We start from the raw sequence: 19,968 nt of genomic DNA, 5'->3' as shown, positions 1-19,968 counted from the left end.
ATACTCAATGCTCTGATTTATAAAGGCCAGCACACCAAAAGCTTTCTTTACCACCCTATCTACATGAGATTCCACTTTCAGGGAACTATGCACAGTTATTCCCAGATCCCTCTGTTCACCTGCATTCTTCAATTCCCTACCATTTACCATGTACGTCCTATTTTGATTTGTCCTGCCAAGATGTAGCACCTCACGCTTATCAGCATGAAACTCCATCTGCCATCTTTCAGCCCACTCTTCCAACTGGCATAAATCTCTCTGTAGACTTTGAAAATCTACTTCATTATCCACAACCCCACCTATCTTAGTATCATCTGCATACTTACTAATCCAATTTACCACACCATCATCCAGATCATTGATGTACATGACTAACAACAGTGGACCCAACACATATCCCTGTGGCACCCCACTAGTCACTGGCCTCCAACCTGACAAACAACCATCCACCATTACTCTCTGGCATCTCTCATTCAGCCACTGTTGAATCCGTCTTGCTACTCCACCATTAATACCCAACTATTGAACCTTCTTAACCAACCTTCCGTGAGGAACCTTGTCAAAGGCCTTACTGAAGTCCATATATACAACATCCACTGCTTTACCCTCATCAATTTCCCGAGTAACCTCTTCAAAAAGTTCAAGAAGATTAGTCAAACATGACCGTCCAGGCACATGACCTTCCAGGCACAGACTACGGAGATTAAACCTTGGTGGAAAGCCCACTGAAGGTCGATGGGCGTGCACTGACATGTTAACTTGCATGGGAGACTCCAGCTAGTAGCTTGTGTCAGATTTTGTGCCAAGCTTGATATGTATGCTTCCCATTGAGGTGGTATTTCGTGGTCCGCCCTGTTTCGACGAATGCAATCAACCCGGCGTGCACAATCAAATAAGATCAAATAGAACAAGTTGTCCTACAACTTTAGGCTGCGCACGCCATACGCAAGAAGAAGAAGAAGGTGGTAATTTTGCCCAGTTCCATTTTAAAACTTGCCTACCTCACATTGGTTTAGGTTTAGGTTTATTTTTCAAGTGTACCGAGTTACAGTGAAAAGTTATGTTTTGCATGCTATCCAACCGGATCAGATAATACTACACGTTTGGGCAGATAAATGGGTAGGAAAGGATTGAGGGCTATGGGCAAATGCAGGCAGGTGGGACTAGCATAGATAGGGCATCTTGGTTGGCATGGACAGGTTGGGCCGAAGGGGCTGTTTCTGAACTGTATGAATCTGTGACTCTAAATACATTCAAGCCAAACTCAAGTACAATTGATTGAGCAAACGGAAAGATACAGAGTTCTCAGAATTGTAGCACATCAGTTCCACAGACAAAGTCCAATGTCCGCAATGGGCAGAGGTGAATCGGACAGTATCCTAGCTCCGGAAGGACTGTTCAGAGGCCTGACAACAGAGGGGAACCTGTTCCTGAGTCTGTTTGTGTGCGCTTTGAAAGTTGAGATCATACTTCCACTGTAGCACCAATACAATGGTACGGTCGAAGCTCTGACCCCTCCCTATTCAAACTCCTATTCTCTTTGCTGTGGTTTATGTTCAAAGGGGCTTAGAGCACATTGCATCACTCCACAATCTGTCCTCCGTTAAATTATTAGGATCGCCCAGTACTGCCTTTTGAACATTGCTGTAGCTTTTCTAGAGAATAGAGAAATACAGCACAGAAACGGGCTCTTTGCCCATCGTGTCCGTACTGATCCTATATTAGTCTGCACTGTCTCCACTCCCCTCACATTGTACCACTCACCTATATGCTGGGAGCAATTTGCTGTGGCAAATTAAGTAACTGACCCGATGTCTTAGGGATGTGGGAAGAAACCATAGCACCCGGAGGAAACCTACATGGTTACGGGGAGAACATGTAAACTTCACACAGACAGCACCCGAGGTCAGGATCAAACCCAAATCTCTGCCGCTGTTGTGAGGCAGCAGCCCCAGTGCTATGCCACTGTGACGTGATCACATTGATACATTTCTGGGCACTGAATAATATAATATGGTCATTTGGTGGGAAAGTGGAATTATTTATAACATCATCTATGATCACAAGCATGGTGGTGTCGGCAGATACATTAGTGGCATTTATGAAGCTCCCAGATAGACACATGGATATGCAAGGTCTCGCAGTAAAGGTCTTAAATGATCTTAAACACACTAACAGAGCACAAAAGCTATCCATGAGAACATTTAAGTAATGGAAATTGTTAAAATGTTAGTGATAGACTTGAATTTTATTTAGTTGTCTTGAAACATTTGGAAAATATTATGGATTAGCAGTACTGTTCACAAGAGGATCCGGGCAATTAAAGATAAATTACTTAAATTGAAATGAAGAATAAAGAAATACATTTGAGTGGAAACCTAAGCCCATGTGAGGAAATGGATCGTACAATGACTGGCAATTAGAAACATTTAAACTCTCATGGGGGTGGGGGAGGGTTTGGAAAATACACAGCAAAAGAGAAAGCATTTTTGTGAAGCATGCGGATGCCAAATAGATCTGGTATTTATAAAGACATTTTTGGTGTAAGAAAGAGTCTGAAGTTTCAACATCATGCTCTCTGCTTTGAAATTCCAACTCTACCATAACGTTATCTATTTCCATCAGTGGCTTGATTTACTTTCATTTTCTCTCTTTTCTATGATAATGTTACAAATTATTTATTCATTCTGAGGATTGGTGATTTAGTTTTGTCGAAGAGACAAAAGTAAATTTAATTGTAGATTACTCAAGTACGTTAAGGCATTCATCCGCTTCCTCTGTTAATAAACAATTATCTCTAAGTATTTTAAGTTGTGATAATATATTCTTCTTGCTGAACTGGTGTTCTATAACTTTTAGTTTGGTTTTAGAGATACAGTGTACAAATAGGCCCTTCAGCCCACCGAGCCTGTGCTGACCAGTAATCACCTGTGCACCAGTTTTATCCCACACACTAGGGACAATTTACAGAAGCCAATTAACCTACAAACCTGTATGGAGCATGGAAGGAAACCGGAACACCAAGAGATAACTCAAGCGGTCACAGGGAGAACATACAAACTCCGTGCAGTCTGCACCCGTAATCAGGATCGAACCCGGGTCTCTGGTGCTGTAAAGGGGCTGTCCCACTGCGACAACCTAATCTGCGAGTTTAGACAGTTTGCCCTCGACTCAAACTCATAGCATGGTCGACACGTGGTCCTATGAGGTCACTGGAACTCTCCTTCATGCTCGAGGGAAGCTCCCGAATACTCGCGGCCTCAGCTAGGTAGCGAAAATATTTTCAGCATGTTGAAAAATTTTCTGCGAGTAAAAATTGGTTGGCATAGTTCTTTTTAACTCGTAGTGCAGTGGAGTGGGGTCGCTATGTAGTTATAGGAAGTCGAGGGCAGCCGTAGGCAATCTCCTTCGCTGACCATTTTAATTGGCTCATTGGAGTTTTCAGGACCAAGGAAACACAACCGGTAAATAAAATGGCCGCTAAAATTTATTAAACGCTGTCTGACTTCTTAAAAGTGTCTTCCCCCCTTCTTCCCCCTTCTCTCCACCCCCCCCCCCCCCACCCACGCTCTCTAAAAGACTTACCGTACACTGTGCAACCATCTTTTACCTTCATCTTCATCGCTGGTGTGAATTTCAGACAGCGCTCCCCCGCTTTCCCTGGCTCCCGCCTTTGCGATGTGTTTGCGTGTGTGTGCACGGTCGGTCGATCCAGCTCGAGGTTTTTCAGGCGAGTGCCCTCGAGCTTGAAGGTTCAAGACACTCTTCTGAATTCGCGGATTAGGTCGCCGCAGTGGGACAGTCCCTTGAGGCAGCAACTCTACCGCTGTGCCATTGTGCTACCCCCTGTGCAAAGTGATTCTTAAGAACAATGCATGGATTCTTACATTGGGCACGTGAAATTATGAAGGCTTATTAATGTATTCCCTGTGCATTGCATGGTGTTGATATACAGTGCCCTCCATAAAGTTTGGGACAAAGACCCATCATTTATTTATTTGTTTCTGTACTCCATAATTTGAGATTTGTAATGGAAAAAAGTCACATGTGATTAAAGTGTACATTGTCAAATTTTAACAAAGGCCATTTTTATACATACTGGTTTCACCATGTAGAAATTACAGCAGTGTTTATACATAGTCCCCCCCCCCCATTTCAGGGCACCATAATGTTTGGGACACATCAATGTCATGTAAATGAAAGTATTCATGTTTAATATTTTGTTGCATATTCTTTGCATGCAATGACTGCTTGAAGTCTGCGATTCATGGACCAGTTGTAGTCTGTGATTCATAGCCCCATACATCACCAGTTGCTGGGTGACTTCTCTGGTGATGCTCTACCAGGCCTGTATTGCAGCCATCTTTAGCTTATGCTTGTTTGGGGGGCTTGTCCCCTTCAGTTTTCTCTTCAGCATGTAAAAAGTATGCTCAATTGGGTTCAGATCAGGTGATTGACTTGGTCACTCAAGTATTGACCATTTTATAGCATTGAAAAACTCCTTTGGTGCTTTGGCATTATGTTTGAGATCATTGTCTTGCTGTAGAATGAACCACTGGCCAATGAATTTTGAGGCATTTGTTTGAACTTGAGCAGATAGGATGTGTCTATACACTTCAGAATTCATCATGTTACTACCATCAGCAGTTGTATCATCAATGACAATAAGTGAGCCAGTACCTTCAGCAGCCATACATGCCCAGGCCATAACACCCCCACCACCGTGTTTCACAGATAAGGTGGTATGCTTTGGATCTTGGGCAGTTCCTTCTCTCCTCCATATTTTGCTCTTGTCATCACTTTCATATGTTAATCTTCGTCTCATCTGTCCACAAGACCTTTTTCCGGAACTGTGGTTGCTCTTTTAAGCACTTTGTGGTAAACTGTAACCTGGCCATCCAATTTTTGTAACAAACCAGTGGTTTGCATCTTGCAGTGTAGCCTCCATTTCTGTATATGAAGTCTTCTGCGGATAGTGGTCATTGACAAATCCACACTGACTCCTCAAGATTGTTTCTGATCTGTTGGACAGGTGTTTGGGGATTTTTCTTTATTATAGAGAGAATTCTTCTGTCATCAGCTGTGGAGGTCTTCCTTGGCCTTCCAGTCCCTTTGCGATTAGTAAGCTCACCAGTGCTCTCTTTCTTCTTAATGATGATCCAAACAGTTGATTTTTGTAAGCCTAAGGTTTGGCCAATGTCTCTAACAGTTTTATTCGTGTTTCTCAGTCTGATAATGGCTTCTTTGACTTTCATTGGCACAACATTGGTCCTCATGTTGATAAACAGTAATAAAAGTTTCCAAAGGTGATTGAAAGACTGGAGGAAAGACTAGGTGCTGAGAGCTCTCTTATACCTGCATTAAGGAGCCAATTAAACACACCTGAGAAATTACAAACACCTGTGAAGCCATGTGTCCCTAACATTATGGTGCCCTGAAATGGGGTGGGGACTATGTATAAACACAGCTGTAATTTATACATGGTGAAACCAAAATGTATAAAAATACCCTTTAATAAAATCTGACAATGTGCACTTTAACCACGTGTGATTTTGTTTCTATTACAAATCTCAAATTGTGGAGTACAGAGACAAATAAATAAATGATGGGTCTTTTGTCGCAAACATTATGGAAGGCATTGTACTACTTATGATACTTGTACTGGTTAACTTCTATTAGTTTATGTATGCGTGCAGGCATTGTCGGACATTAGATTTGGACACAATTATTTAAGTTCACTTTCCTCACATTCATGTATAGCGAACTATTACTTCATTTTGTTCTATCTACACAGAGGGTGGTAGGTATATGGAAAAACATGCCAGAAGAAGTAGTTGAAGCTCCTGTCCCACTTTCCCGAGTTACTCACGAATTGTCCTGAGTTTTCCCCTTGAATCAAACTCGGGGAATGTCCGTAGGAGGCTGTAGATATTTAGTAGTGGCTCGTAATGCCAGCAGTAGGTACTCGGGGCATCAGGTAAGTCAGGACATTTTTTCAGCATGTTGAAAAATGTCCACGAGTAAAAAAAAATAGCCCTGAGTACCTATGGCTTGCATCTCCGAGTTTGAATCGAGGGGAAAACTCGGGAGAATTCATGAGAAACTCAGGAAAGTGGGACAGGCCCTTTAGGCAGAAAGACACTTGGACAGGTACATGGGTGGGAAAGGTTTCGTGGGATATGGGCCAAATGCAGGCAAATGGGTTGGCATGGATGAGTTAGCCAAAGGGCCTGTTTCAGTGCTGTAAGACTATGTCATTCTATAATGTGCCCTAATTCATCATGTTATGCTTTGTCAGCAAATAAGCAAGAACACTTTCAGTTTGGCAAGATGCTCCCGAGTTAGTTGCTTGGTCAATCACTTGATTTAATATCTGCAAATTCATGGTGCAATTTTAGAAATTAGTGCAAGATGAACTTTTAGAAAGTACAAGATGCAATTTTAAAAAGACCACTGGGATTTTTGCAATATAATTGGTTCATGTTAGATCAGTTACATACAGTTGCAGTAGTCTTGTGTTGAATGTCTAGCAAACCTCATTCAGAGTGTCACACTTGCATTTGTGATTGTTCGTGTAAAATATAAATATATTTGAACTGACAAGCTTAAAAAAATAAAAAGAGAAAATCAGCTAAATCTTTCTATGAACATGTATGGACCTTATTAATCAAAGCTCCCTCAAGAGGAAGAGTAGATAATTCACAGGCAATTGCCATTTTAGACGCAACCTTCTTCATGAATGTGGTCTACATTTTACAGGGAAATATTAGAAGTTAAACAGGTAATTGATCTATTCTGTAATTGGAGATATAATATGAAATGTTTAGGATTTTCAGATTATAAATGTCTGAAACACTTAAAGTAAGACAATAACATCTGATAAGGAATTGATGTCCCCCCATATGGATTGTGAGTATCCATTAGAATATGCCAGCATTAGGGGGTTATTATCTGCAGGAAGTGGTTGGGTAGACTGGGATTGATTTCTCTGGAGTGTAGGAGGTTGCGGGGAGACTTGATAGATAGATGTATGTAAAATAATGAGATAGGGTAGACCAGTGGTTCCCAACCTTTTTTTGGCCATGCCCCACCTGATCACCTCTAAAATCCTGATGCCCCCCCCCCCCCCCCCCCCCCATGTGGTGATATATAATTCTTATCATTTAAAATAAAGACCTTTTTTACCCCCAAAAAATGATTTACTCAAAATAACATCTGAAACATAAACCACCTGATGGAAAATCCAAAAAAATAAAATTCGAAAATTTGGACCCAGACCTCCTCAGTCGCGCTCAATTGCCCCCCTTAAAAATCAAATTGCCCCCATGTGGGGCGTACGCCCCACGTTGGGAACCACTGGGGTAGACAGTCAGAACCTTTCCCCCAGAATGGAAATATCAAACACTGGAGGGCATAGCTTTACGGTGAGAGGGGCAAAGCTTAAAGGAGACTGTGAGGACAAGATTTTTACAGAGGGTGGTAGATGCCGGGAAGGCATTGTTGAGGTGGTGATGGGGGTAGATTTTTAGATAGACATTCGGATATGCAAGGAATGGTGGGATATGGATTATGAGTTGGAGTATAGAATTGGTCTTGGCATCATGTTCTGCACAAACAATGTGGTCTGAAGGGCCTGTGCTGCACTGTCGTATGTTCCAATGTTTCAGAGGCCATTTTAAATAATCTGCCTGAAAATAAATTGGGAATTGGAATTAGAATGTCCTCATAACGCATAACGATTAAAATTGGTAACTATTCAGTGTCTTCCTTATTCATTTTAGTGAACTTTAACCTATTTATTTTTAAATGCAAAGCGAATATGATTAAATGAACTTCAATTATTTGAAATGGACATGATTTGGCTCACTAAAATAAACATGTCCAGACAGAAAATGGCCGAGAATTCACGGCGCAAGATTTCTATATCACTATTTCTTGTCATTGTTCATTTGTAAAGAAGGGTCACGACCCGAAACGTCGCCCATCCATGTTCTCCAGCGACGCTGCCTCGCCAGCTGAGTTACTCCAACACTTTGTGATTGTTCTTCAAGATTCCAGCATCTGCAGTTCCTGGTGCCTACCTCAATTAGTGAATATTAGGTTAGTGAAACAGGAGATATATTGGACATTCCTATTCTTGCATTGATTTGCACGACTCCGTGGCTAACCGCAGTCAAGTCGATGAAAGTTGGATTTCACCGTGAGACTCCCCCATTAGTTTTAATGGTAATTTTGTAATTGTTGGATTTACGACATAATTATGCCCGAATCCTGCCACAGTCATTTAGGACTGGTATTTATGTTCTGGAAGACTGTGGCATGTATTTGATTTATGTCATGACATGACACACAACCTTGGAGAACCATAAAAGGATTCATAGAGGCTGCGTAGGAATCTCGCTCCAGGTAATGAATTGTTCCTGGAGGTTTTTCTTTTGTTAAGCAGAGCTGTCGGTTGATTGCTGCTAACAGGCGCAATTAACACGATCACAGATTAACGCTTCGTGTTTTTAATGCATTGATTCAAATTGGGGGGGAAAGTGTAGCGGAGTTTTCCAAATAATGTACTGTACATGGGCTACGTGCAACCAGAAACTCCCTCTACCCGTTCATCCTGTTTGTGGCCAGAGCGACCGAGCCCCACCACAGAACCCCAGACTCTCGCTGCCTAACCTGCCCCTTAATTCCACCCAACCTCCAGAGAGAGAGAGAGAGCGAACAGCAGCAACATGGAGAGGTTAAAATATCTTGGCTCCGCTTTTTCGGAAGTTGTGGCTCAAGTTTGTGTCGCTGGGCGTCATTGAGTCATACAGCGTGGAAACAGGACCTTCAGCCCAATTTATCCACACCGGCCAATACCACACCGCCCGTCAGCACTGGTCCCAGCTGCCTGCGTTTGGCCCATCTCTTTCGACGCCTGTCCTATCCATGTACCTGAACAAATGTCTCTTAAACGTTGCGAGCGCTGCCTCAACTATGCTCTCGACATCTCGTCTCATACAACATACACCCACCACCCTTTGTGTATAAAAGTTACCCCTCAGGTTCCTATTAAGTCTTCCCCTCCTCACCTTAAACCCATGGCCTCTGGTTCTCGATTCCCCTACTCTGGGCAAAAGACTCCGGGTCAAAAGACCCGATCTATTCCTCTCATGATTCTGTACTGATGGACATATCAGCTCCGTGTTGGAAAGAAAAGACCAGTCTGAAGAAGCCTCCCGACCAGAAACATCGTCCGACCATTCCCTCCACAGATGCTACCCGAGCCGCTGAGTTCCTCCAACACTTTGTGTTTTGCAGTTTGGCCTTTTAATTTCAAGGGGGGGTTGATTAATTTCAAACTAATTACTGCTTGCAATTAGAACAGGTAACCTGACCATTAGTGGATAGACGCGCCATGCTGGCGTAACTCAGTGGGTCAGGCAGCATCTCTTTTCTCCAGAGATGTTGTCTGACCCACTGAGTTACGTCAGCATGTTGTGTTTATCTTCGATATACACCAGCATTTGCTGTTCGTTCCGCCACAACTTGGACATTAGAGGAGGTATTTTAAAGACCGATTCTTGTTTGAATTAATGCTTTTACTGCACATTTCACGTATTTTGCATTAGCTCGGTATTGTTCTCCCCAGTCCTCTCCCCTTCTCCATCAATTTCCTTTCCCTCTCCTTTGATGACAACCGATGTTGCAATATTCACGGTTGTTTATATTCTTTCTGGGTATCCGGAAGGTTGTTCTTCTATAAAAATTCGCGCATTCGCGTTGATTGGAACCAATAATGTGTACGTTTTTGTGTGGTGTAGTAGGTAACATGTAACACAGCAAAAGCAAAGCACAGCAGATGCTAGAACTCCAACAGAACATGATAGATTACTCAGCTGCTCCGGCAGTGCCAGAGGAGTCAGAGAACCAGATTATTAATGTTTCATCGCTTTCTGGAATAGATTAAAAAGGTAACAACTTTTACTCAACCAGACAGAGCCAGAGAGAGTGGGGGAAGTGAGTAGCGGGATGACACAGTCAGAGAATCACAGGCAACATTCATTGAGGAACAAGCTTTCAAAAAGGCTGTTGCAGATGCACGTTCCTGCCTGCCGTTACATTCCTTTACACACTCTTTATACCTCTGTTGGTGTGGATTGCGTTGAAGAACAAACCTTGCACCAAAACTTGCATTGTGAAGTCCAGTTTATTATTGACAGGCGATTTAACTTTGTCTTGCATTTTCAAGAGATAAAAAATATTTAATTGCCATATGTACCGGCAATGGAACAATGACATTCTTAATTGCAGCAGCTTTACAGCCAATAACACAGAGATAAGTATATAATAATCAATAATAAAATAAATTGTAATACCAGGTAACCATAATAGCGCAAAAAACGGTTCAGTAGTACAATCAAAAAAAGGTCCATAGAAAGTCATACTATGCTGAATGAATGGTTAGTGTGTTCCGGGGTCTGGTGGTTGTTAGGAAGAAGCTGCTCTTCATAACACATAACATAGAGTTTTAAACGTTCCCGGTTTGGAACGAGAAAACTCTTCCCAGAATTATTTTAAAAGTGCCGATTGTAACAAGTTCTTTGTCTATCTTTATTTTCTGGGACAATGGAAAATGTAGTGGAGATGTATTTTGTTCGTAGATGTAAACCAACCCCGATCAATATTTTGAACATTTGGAAGAGCAAATGTTAGAAAAATAACGGATTCCGTGAGCAGGGGTCGGGGGGGGGGGGGGGGGGGGGGGGGGGGGGGGGGGGGGGGGGGGGGGGGGGGGGGGGGGGGGGGTTCGGTTTACAACCTATGTTTTCTTTCATTCGCTGGCATGTTGCCTGGTCAGTTTCATATTTGGCATGAAGTATTCATGCTATGTGTGACGCCTGCTGTATGTTGCACCGGGCCTGTCCCGCTGTGTTACTCCAGTTTTATATCTCCCCATCTCCTCTCCTAATTTGTTTATAAATAGTAGATGAAGCCTCGATAAGAGAAATGCAAATCTACGCGCCTTCCTTTTCTAAGAACGAGCATGGTTTATATTGTGCTGTCCGGATATTCCCATCCACAAGGTGGAGCACAGAAATAATTTGGTGTGCGCTGTAATTGTCAAAATAATCTGTCAGTTTGTGAGAAGTCCAGCGAAAGCATGAATCAATCGTCTGCCATAATGACTGGACTAATCATGCTCATCATTTTATTTTTGGACTTCCTAAGCAATTAACCATTTATTTCTGAAACGTCAACCGTGACCTCAGAACTGGGGCCCTCTTTTCATCGCCTTCTCAGGATTGTGATAGGCAGGTTGAAGGGTGATTTATATGAGAGCGGTCACGATGGATCCCTGTGACCCCGGCATTAACTCCTATCCCCTCGTTCTGCGTTACATGCATACTTGATATGACACGTGAATAATAATAATAATAATTTAAAAAACAAGGTTTTTGTTCAGGGGTTGATAGCCAACTGGCCAAGTAATGTATACAACGTATTTGTTTGTTGAACATAATACCCAAATTGTTTGACAGACCCAGAAATGCGTGCAAAATATGTCGACATTGTGTTTAATAATGCATAGGTTTCAACTGTGTTTCCGCTTTTTTTTCCCAGACACTTTATATCTTGTTTTAGAATATTAGCATATGCTTAAAATAACAGTGAGTGTAAGAACAGGCGGAAACTATTCTACGGTGATGCATCAATTTAGATATATAGCTAAATATAAAACTATCTTGTAAACTAAATTTTAATCGTGAACTTAATTTATAGGGGTGTGGGGGGGGGGGGGGGGGGGGGGGGGGGGGGGGGGTTGTTTGAGGCTCTAGTATATAACCTGTAATCAGAAGCTAAATATTTACGCAAACGGTAGGTTTCGCATTGCAAGCGAAAAGAGCGTGTCTCACCGCTATCCCATAGAGGAAATATAAATGCACGGCCTAGAAATATCGCTGTTAGCTTATTTCTGGAAGGAGCTGATTATTTTTTCATTGTCTAATCTCTGTTGCAGTTGCAGACGAGGACATTATAAAGTCGAAGAAAACTTTCCGGGCGCAGACCGTTGTAAATCAGAACGCCGAAACCGAGTTAATGTTGGAAGGAGATGACGATACTGTCAGCTTGCTGCAAGAGAAAGAGATCGACAATCTAGCAGGTAATTCCCAACATATGAAGGCGGACACGCCGTCTACGCAGTATTCATGGTATGAAAATGTGCGCGCTGGCGATACACTGTTTTACGGTAGGTCTAGTAACGAAACTAGCGAAAGAGGTTGGTTCTCAGTTTAGGGAGATACTCGCACAGAGTTTGACTACAATATTGCCTCCACAATACTGAAACTAGGACCCATAAACCGTCAACTTCCAGAGCTCGGGGACCAAAATCAGGGATTTACATCACCCCTCAAAATAATAAAAGCGATATTTATTTCCAATTTAGGAAACTGACAAGCGGAATCGTTAAATACATACAATTAAACATAAATACGCGTGCACCGTCTGAATTTAAAATTATCAAAACAAATCTGAAATAATACATGGTAGACAAAAACGCTGGAGAAACTCAGCAGGTGAGGCAGCAACTATGGAGCGAAGGAAATAGGCAACGTTTCGGACCGAACCCCTTCTTCAGACTGAAATAATACATATTGTTATTATTTTATTACTTAAACACTGCCACGAATATATTTATGTGGAAGTTAAATTAAACTGCTGGGTGCTTCAAGACGGATATTATGACTTTGGTTGAGAAAGATCCTCTGTATTTTCATTCTGACTTGATCTCTCTTTTTTTTTTCCAAAATTCAACTTTTATCCTAAAGCCTTTTGTGGGCTAATCATTATTTCCAGAGGCGAGTCACAAGTTTGCGACCAATAACCTGAAAGTGAGTTGCCGTTTTTGTAAATTCAGCAAACGACCAACTGACCCAAGAGTTCTGGAATATAATAAAATATACTTGGTTTTGAAAATACCCTTTTATTTAGATGTGCGTCGGGTGGTCGACGCCAAGAGCTTGTTCCGCGTCGCTCGCATTGTATTCACGTGCTTTAAAAAAACTCGTTCACTAACCGGTTTCGATGGATTTACTTCAATATTTAACTTGTATTTGATCACATCGTAGTAAAATGTAAAGGACGTTAAACATCAACTGAGAAATACGGCTAAACAGTTAAAAGGAACACATGTATGAAGAAATCCTTCAGATTGGGTCTAAAGAAGGGTCTAGACCCGAAACGTCACCCATTCCTTCTCGCCAGAGATGCTGCCTGGCCCGCTGAATTACTCCAGCATTTTGTGTCAACCTGTAGGAAGGAACTGCTGGCTTATACCGAAGATAGACCCAAAGTGCTGGAGTAACTCAGCGGGTCAGGCTGTATCTCTAGTTTAGTTTAGTTCAGTATATTGTCACGTTTATCGAGGTACAGTGAACAGCTTTTATGGCGTGCAAACCAGTCAGCGGAAAGACAACACATGATTACAAGCGAGCCATTCACAGTGTACAGATACATAATAAAGGGATGAACGTGAATTACATTTAATGCAAGATAAAGCCAGTAAAGTCAGATCAAAGATAGTCTGAGGGTCTCCATTGAGGTAGATAGTAGTTCATGACTGCTCTCTAGTTGTGGTAGGATGGTTCAGTTGCCTGATAACAACTGGGAAGAAACTGTCCTTGAATCTGGAGGTGTGCGTTTTCACACTTCTATACCATTTGTCGAATGGGAGAGGGGAGAAGAGGGACCCAGGATGGGACTCGCCCTTGATTATGCTAGTGATTATCGCTGGAGAAAAAGGATGGGTGACGTTTCGGGTCGGAACCCGTCTCCAGACTGCTAGTCTGAAGTCTGGAGAAGGGTCATTTTCTCCGGAGATGCAACCAGACCAGCTGAGTTACTCCAGCACTTGTGTGTCTATCTAAAAGAAACACATGTATATTCTATGTGCGTGTAGTAAAAAACAATGAGGAAAATGAAACTTACAAATTTAGCCTTTATTGTATGTCTGTGAGATCGGTGTTTAGAAATCCTGGAATACTAAAATCCCTCTCGTCCTTCACCCGAAGCGATAGAACCTTCCATAAGCGGGCAAAGTGTTATTGGTTGACTCGGTGAACAGTCATAGGGTGAACAACAATCCGGTGCTTCCGATGACCCTAGAAGTGGACTAAGAGGACAAAGTTGAAACTTTCCCTTCAGTAACTCTACAACCCCACGTTATACGTGCATAGTGCCACATTTTATCTTGTGCATTTATTACTTTGTGTCTGGACTCACTGTCACTGACCTCTGGTTTTGTGTGTTATAATTGATCTGTTGTTGTGGATAAATGTGATTCGGGTCACTGCACTCGTTCGTTCTGTATTTTCCAGTCCCCGCACATGGAAGGGGAGGGGGGGGGGGGGGGGGGGGGGGGGGGGGGGGGTACCAGCAAAACCGCCAAAAGTCCGTATTTCCCCCACCAATCCGATTTGAAAATCGACGGGAAAATCAGGAGTACATAGAGAGTACATCTTGGTAGATACGATAGGACGTTGTAACCCCAAGCAGATTCCTCGGCCCCTCTGTGGTAAATCACAAGGTGCTGGAGTAACTCGGTAGATCAGGCAGCCCATTCTGGAGAACATGAATAGGTGAGGTTTCGGGTCGGGACTCTTCTTCAGACATCATCTATCCAGTTCCACCACAGATGCTGCCTGACCCGCCAAGTTACTCTAGCACTTTGTGTTTTAGTAATCCAGCATCTACAGACGCGTGTTCTGGGTGCAGTCCATGTTTATCTTGTGCTGCTAAAGTCCCTCTTCTCTGTCACCCTCCCATCTCTGTAAGACAGTTTTGATTCCTTACACACCTACATCTGTTACGGCCTTCCACATTTCCTGTTAGTTCCTGCAGATGCTGGAATCTTGAGCAAAACACAAAGTGCTGGAGGAACTCAGCGGGTCAGGCAGCAACTGTGGAACGAATGTGGAACTGTGGCAGATGATGTTCCTGGTACCAACCAGATGCTACCTGACCCGCTGAGTTCCTCTAGCGCTGTGTTTTCCTGTTTGTAGCTCGCTCCTCGACTGCAGAACGTCATTTGGTAAAAGACTTCCCCTTTTACAACATAGAACACGGAACTGTACGACCAGTAACAGGCCATTCAGCACACAATATCGGTGCCGAACATGATGCCAAATTATTCCAATCTCCTCTGCCTGCATATTATCCATATCTTTAGCATATGGTCCGTCTTCAATTGTACAGGGCCATCGTGAGACCATATCTGGAGTATTGTCTGCAGTTTTGGTCCACTAATTTGAGGAAGGACCGTCTAAGAATAAAGAGGAGGCCATTTAAAACTGAGATGAGAAAAAAAAACGTTTTCACCCAGAGAGTTGTGAATTTGTGGAATTCTCCGCCACAGAAGGCAGTAGAGGCCAATTCACTGGATGAATTTAAAATAGTTTGACAGAGCTCTAGGGGTGAGCTGAATCAACGGACATGGGGAGAAGGCAGACACGAGTTACTGATTGTGGATGATCAGCCATGATCGCAATGAATGACGGTGCTGGCTCGATGGGCCAAGTGGCCCCATCCTGCACCTATTTTCTCTGTTTCTATCCCTCTATTACACGTAGAAACAAAGAACCGCAGGTGCTGGTTAATAGACAAAAGGACACAAAGCGCTGGAATAGCTCAGCAGGTCAGACAGCATCTCCAGCGAAACATGGATAGGCGATCTTTGGGGTAGACTGAAGAAGGGTCCCGACCCGAAACGTCGCCTATCCATGTTCTCCAGAGATACTGCCTCACCGCCCTGAGTTACTTTAGCACCATGTGCCCTCCATTCCCTGCACATCCATGTGCCTATCTAAAAGCCTTTTAACGCCACTAATGTAAATAACTCCACCACCACCCCAGCAGCGCGTTCCACGCACTCACCACCCCCTAAAGAAAAAACATGTCTCCAAAGTTACCCTGTCATTTCACATCTGTATTCCGGGCACTTCAAATCTGCCCGTTTGGTTCAGTGAAACAGCTGGCGAATGCGAATACTGGTGGCAACCAGGTGTCCAACCAAGGAGCCCGGCTGCCGCTTATACCGAGACAACCCAATCATTTTACATCAAGGGAAGACGTGCAAGGTGTTGTACACACATCTGAAAATTAATTCTAATTTGAAGAAAGGTTTGAAATGATCGTGGTACATACCAATAAAAAGCCTTTGCCAATTTCCTCCACTCCCTACTTATTTGCAACAATCATCGACAGAGTTAGACTCGCTTGCACATGAAGAGGGTGCTTGTGTTTTTAATGCCTCATTTTGCTACAAGTAAAAACGTGTGCGTTTGAGACATGCGATGTTGAAATAATCCAAATGCTTAAAATCAAGTGAATTTTATCAGCGTGAAGGAGGCAAAGGGATTGGCGAGGCTGTATCAGCTGCAGTCAGGCGGTTGTCATCCGCGTTTGAAAGATCCGTCCTTCTGTAAAATCAGACCAGCGTCGCTACCATTATCCGGTAAATTCACAGCTAAATTCTAATAAGGTTCAGTCGGTGCTACGTTCATGTGTAGAGATATCTGGTTAAAAAGGAACTCCAGCAGTTTGAATTATTTTGAGACCTCTTAATATGTCCATGTATGCGTATTATTTAATGCAAACATTGTAATATTGGATTCTAATTATGAAGCTGCTATCCCCTGGGAGATTAAAACGTAATCCCTTTCTTTCGGCTGTTCTGGATTAACCTCGCATTGTCCCGGTGTTTTTCCAATTCCCTCTAGGCCACAGTATCCTTTTCAAGCGTTGGGGCTCCGACTGGGGGTACTATATAATAAGAGAGTTCGCTGTATAAATACAAATGTAAAAATGAAACATTCTAAAAAATCTGCTCAGAATGAGTAAACACGGGACTTCGACGTTCACGCAAAGCTTTCTCTGAGTAGAAAAGATGGGAGTCTTGGGAATACAAACCAAATCCATTTGTAATCTTGGAACAATATCGAACAGGACTGGTGGAGCAACCCAGATTAAGATTGATGAGGGATTAAAGTACCGCTTCAGTGCAGCGATCGATGGAAAATACCAGTCCTAAAGATTTTAGTTTGGCTACTTTGTGGGTAGATGTGATGGATAATGTGGATACAAGTGAAAGCTCAAGATCGAGATGATGGCATTTCACGTGACGGCGGTCAGGTGACACGGATTAGAAATGTGACCGATGCCCAAAAATCTAATAGTGATTGCATTAGAGCCCCGAAAGCGGAGAAAAAAGCCGAGTATAGCCCGCAAAATCCAAATATTTGCGTGAAAAATATCGCTCTGAAACTACAAAGGAACACTAACACACAAGCAAACGCATTCTGAACTATACATATCACCTAAAGTTTTAATTCGGTCCGGTGTCCTACTTTTTGTCATTATTTTGAGGCGTGTAAATTCGTTGAATATTTTTACTTTATTGTAAATGCGGGGTTCTCAAAAAAAAACCATATTGTCATAAGATGGGAGTGTTTATATCCACAGGATCTTGCTGGATAACTCCCATGAACCAGCTAAAGAAAAATACCAATTTTCCGCACAGTGAGATGACAGGAATTATTAAAAGCAGATTCCTATTCCAGAATCCTTCCTACTTCCGTTGGTATTGCCGTGTATGTTAATACTCCGTAGAGACCTTGAATGTTGAAGCGTTCGCGGGTGATCCTTTTAAACCGAATTTATTAAATTGTCCCATTTTAAACGTCCGATGTGAAATCACAGTCCCCTCAAGATTTACACTGAGAGTAAATATTTACACTTGTACTTACAGGCCCCGTTGTTCTCAGTACCCCAGCCCAACTAGTGGCTCCGGTGATAGTTGCTAAAGGAACCCTATCCATCACTACCACTGAAATCTATTTCGAGGTCGACGAAGATGATCATGGATTTAAAAAAATCGACCCAAAGGTAAATCATTTAATATTTGCATGATGCAATAGTATCGTAATAGTATCAATAGTATCATAATATCATGCTGTCCTTTTCCTATTGTGTATTAAAGCATGTTTAGTCTTCGCTTGCTTCGATTATGTTAAGTAACGCTGGATACTAAATGCTAAATCAGTAGTTTGCACTCGGAAAGTGACAATTTCCCCCAGAAAATTGGAATATAACTTGCTACAGGAAGAATATCAAATCAATTTTGAAAATGACATTTAACGTTGTTTCCCCCAGTAATGTAATGTGACCTGCTGAGAAATCCCGTGTTAGTTGAATGACAATCACGTGGTTACTGGATTTTATAAAGTCATATGTTTAGCGGATTCAGAAAGAAAGTGTAAATGGGGTGCAGTTACGCACATTTTCATAACGTTCTTAAAGTAAATTTGGTACTAGCCGAACTATATTTTTGTAATATTATAATTACAACACTGTGTTGGAGCAGGGAAGAGAAATAGCCTGCATTTTCAAAAAAATGTTTCTGTATAGTCAGTGTGACGCGAGAAAATTATTCTCCCATTTACTCCCACACCTTCGGTGTTACATATATTGGCCCAAGCAACCCAGTAGAACTATTTATTCCTGCAATAAAATTGAACGATCAGCATTTTGCATCCAGATCTTTAAAATGACATTGCAGGCAATGCTAACTTTCGTTTGTCACATTCACAATGGGAACAATGCTGATAGGTGCTCCTGAATGTAATAATCCATATTAGGTTGGGACCAGCAACTTTCTTCGCTTAAAATACAAATTTAATTGATCTCACCTGTTTAATGCTTCTGAATGGTCCTTCCATAAACTAGGATACTGCCCGATTCACCTCTGCCCCGTTGTGGATATTGTACTTTAGCTATGGAATTGTTGCGCTACAATGCTGAGGACTATATTCGGCACTGTATCTCCCCCTTTGCTCTATTTATTGTACTTGGGTTTTACTTCGGTGTATTTTTGTGTAGTATTGTCTGATCTGTTTGGATAGGACGCAAAACAAAGTTTCTCACTGTACCTAGATACATGTGACAATAATAAATGTAAACCTAAACACCGCAGGTAATAATCTAAAAGTTGTATATGCGTAGCAGCGTGTGATATTCTGTACTACAAACGGACGTCAGAAAGTATTTGATTTGTACATCTCTCGAGACTCGTTTATTTAAAGTAGCCGATACATTTTGATGAGTCTTAAGTGAATAAGACCGGCAGAACTAAAGACTGGATTTGATCTTTAACCCAAGTCTATCCGGGTTTACAAAAGAGATAATATCTCTTTCAAATCACGCAAGCTAGGCCTTGTCCCAGGTTTCGTTTCTTCCTCCTTTCTCGCCTAAAACCTGCAGGTCAGACATTTACAATTTCGCAAAATCTGCAAATGAATTGTTTTTATCTTCTGCCGGTTTGATAATGGCAATTGGAATTTTGCTACAAGTTTGCATTTTAGTTTAATATTTTCAAACAATCGGCCGTTTTTACACTTGTAGAATATAACTAGACATTATCTTTAATGCTAACCTTCAACGATAACGTGTTTCCTTCTATTTTATTTTGACACTGGTCTTATTCTAATTTTCACCGTGTTATTTGCTGGCTTTACAACGTCTGGGACGCGTAAATTTGGAGAAAAATCCTTAACGTTCAACTAATAATACAGCCCATGTCTATTTCATTAAAACGTAACCATCAAAGAAAACAAAGTTTGTTTTCGAATAAGTACTTTGTTTGCGCCATGGTGACGTTTTTTTACGCTGAACCAAAAAGGAAATTTCGAGTCTATGCTACCCACAGATTTAAAGTCACCTATGGTGAAATAAATAACTTGACTGGATCTCTTTCGTTTATAACGCATTTTGAACTATTAGGCAAAAACTTGACATTAGATTTATGCCATGCATGATGGCATGTTTTGATTCGTTGGTGGTACCGCTACGAACTTAATTCATGTCACCTTAGTTTGTGCGTTATTATCATTAAATTGTATGTATATCTGTTCAAAAACTTCATTCTAAAAT

At 41.9% G+C, this 19,968-nt stretch overlaps 1 protein-coding gene across 3 annotated transcripts in view; it reads left to right on the top strand.

Moving 5' to 3' along the window:
• The window catches only part of nbeaa (neurobeachin a), a 534,111-nt gene that overhangs the window by 340,614 nt on the left and 173,529 nt on the right, over positions 1–19,968 (top strand). For all 3 annotated transcript variants that reach the window (XM_055636835.1, XM_055636837.1, XM_055636834.1), the window contains 2 exons: positions 12,002–12,145; positions 17,789–17,925. In XM_055636835.1, coding sequence (XP_055492810.1) covers positions 12,002–12,145; positions 17,789–17,925 — 281 coding nt within the window. The remainder of the gene's footprint in view (positions 1–12,001; positions 12,146–17,788; positions 17,926–19,968) is intronic.

The sequence above is a fragment of the Leucoraja erinacea genome, chromosome 6, assembly GCF_028641065.1.
Source record: "Leucoraja erinacea ecotype New England chromosome 6, Leri_hhj_1, whole genome shotgun sequence".
Classification (NCBI taxonomy): Eukaryota; Metazoa; Chordata; class Chondrichthyes; order Rajiformes; family Rajidae; genus Leucoraja; species Leucoraja erinaceus.
The sequence above is the reverse complement of the archived record's forward strand: the minus strand, read 5'-3'. Positions and strand labels throughout refer to the sequence as shown.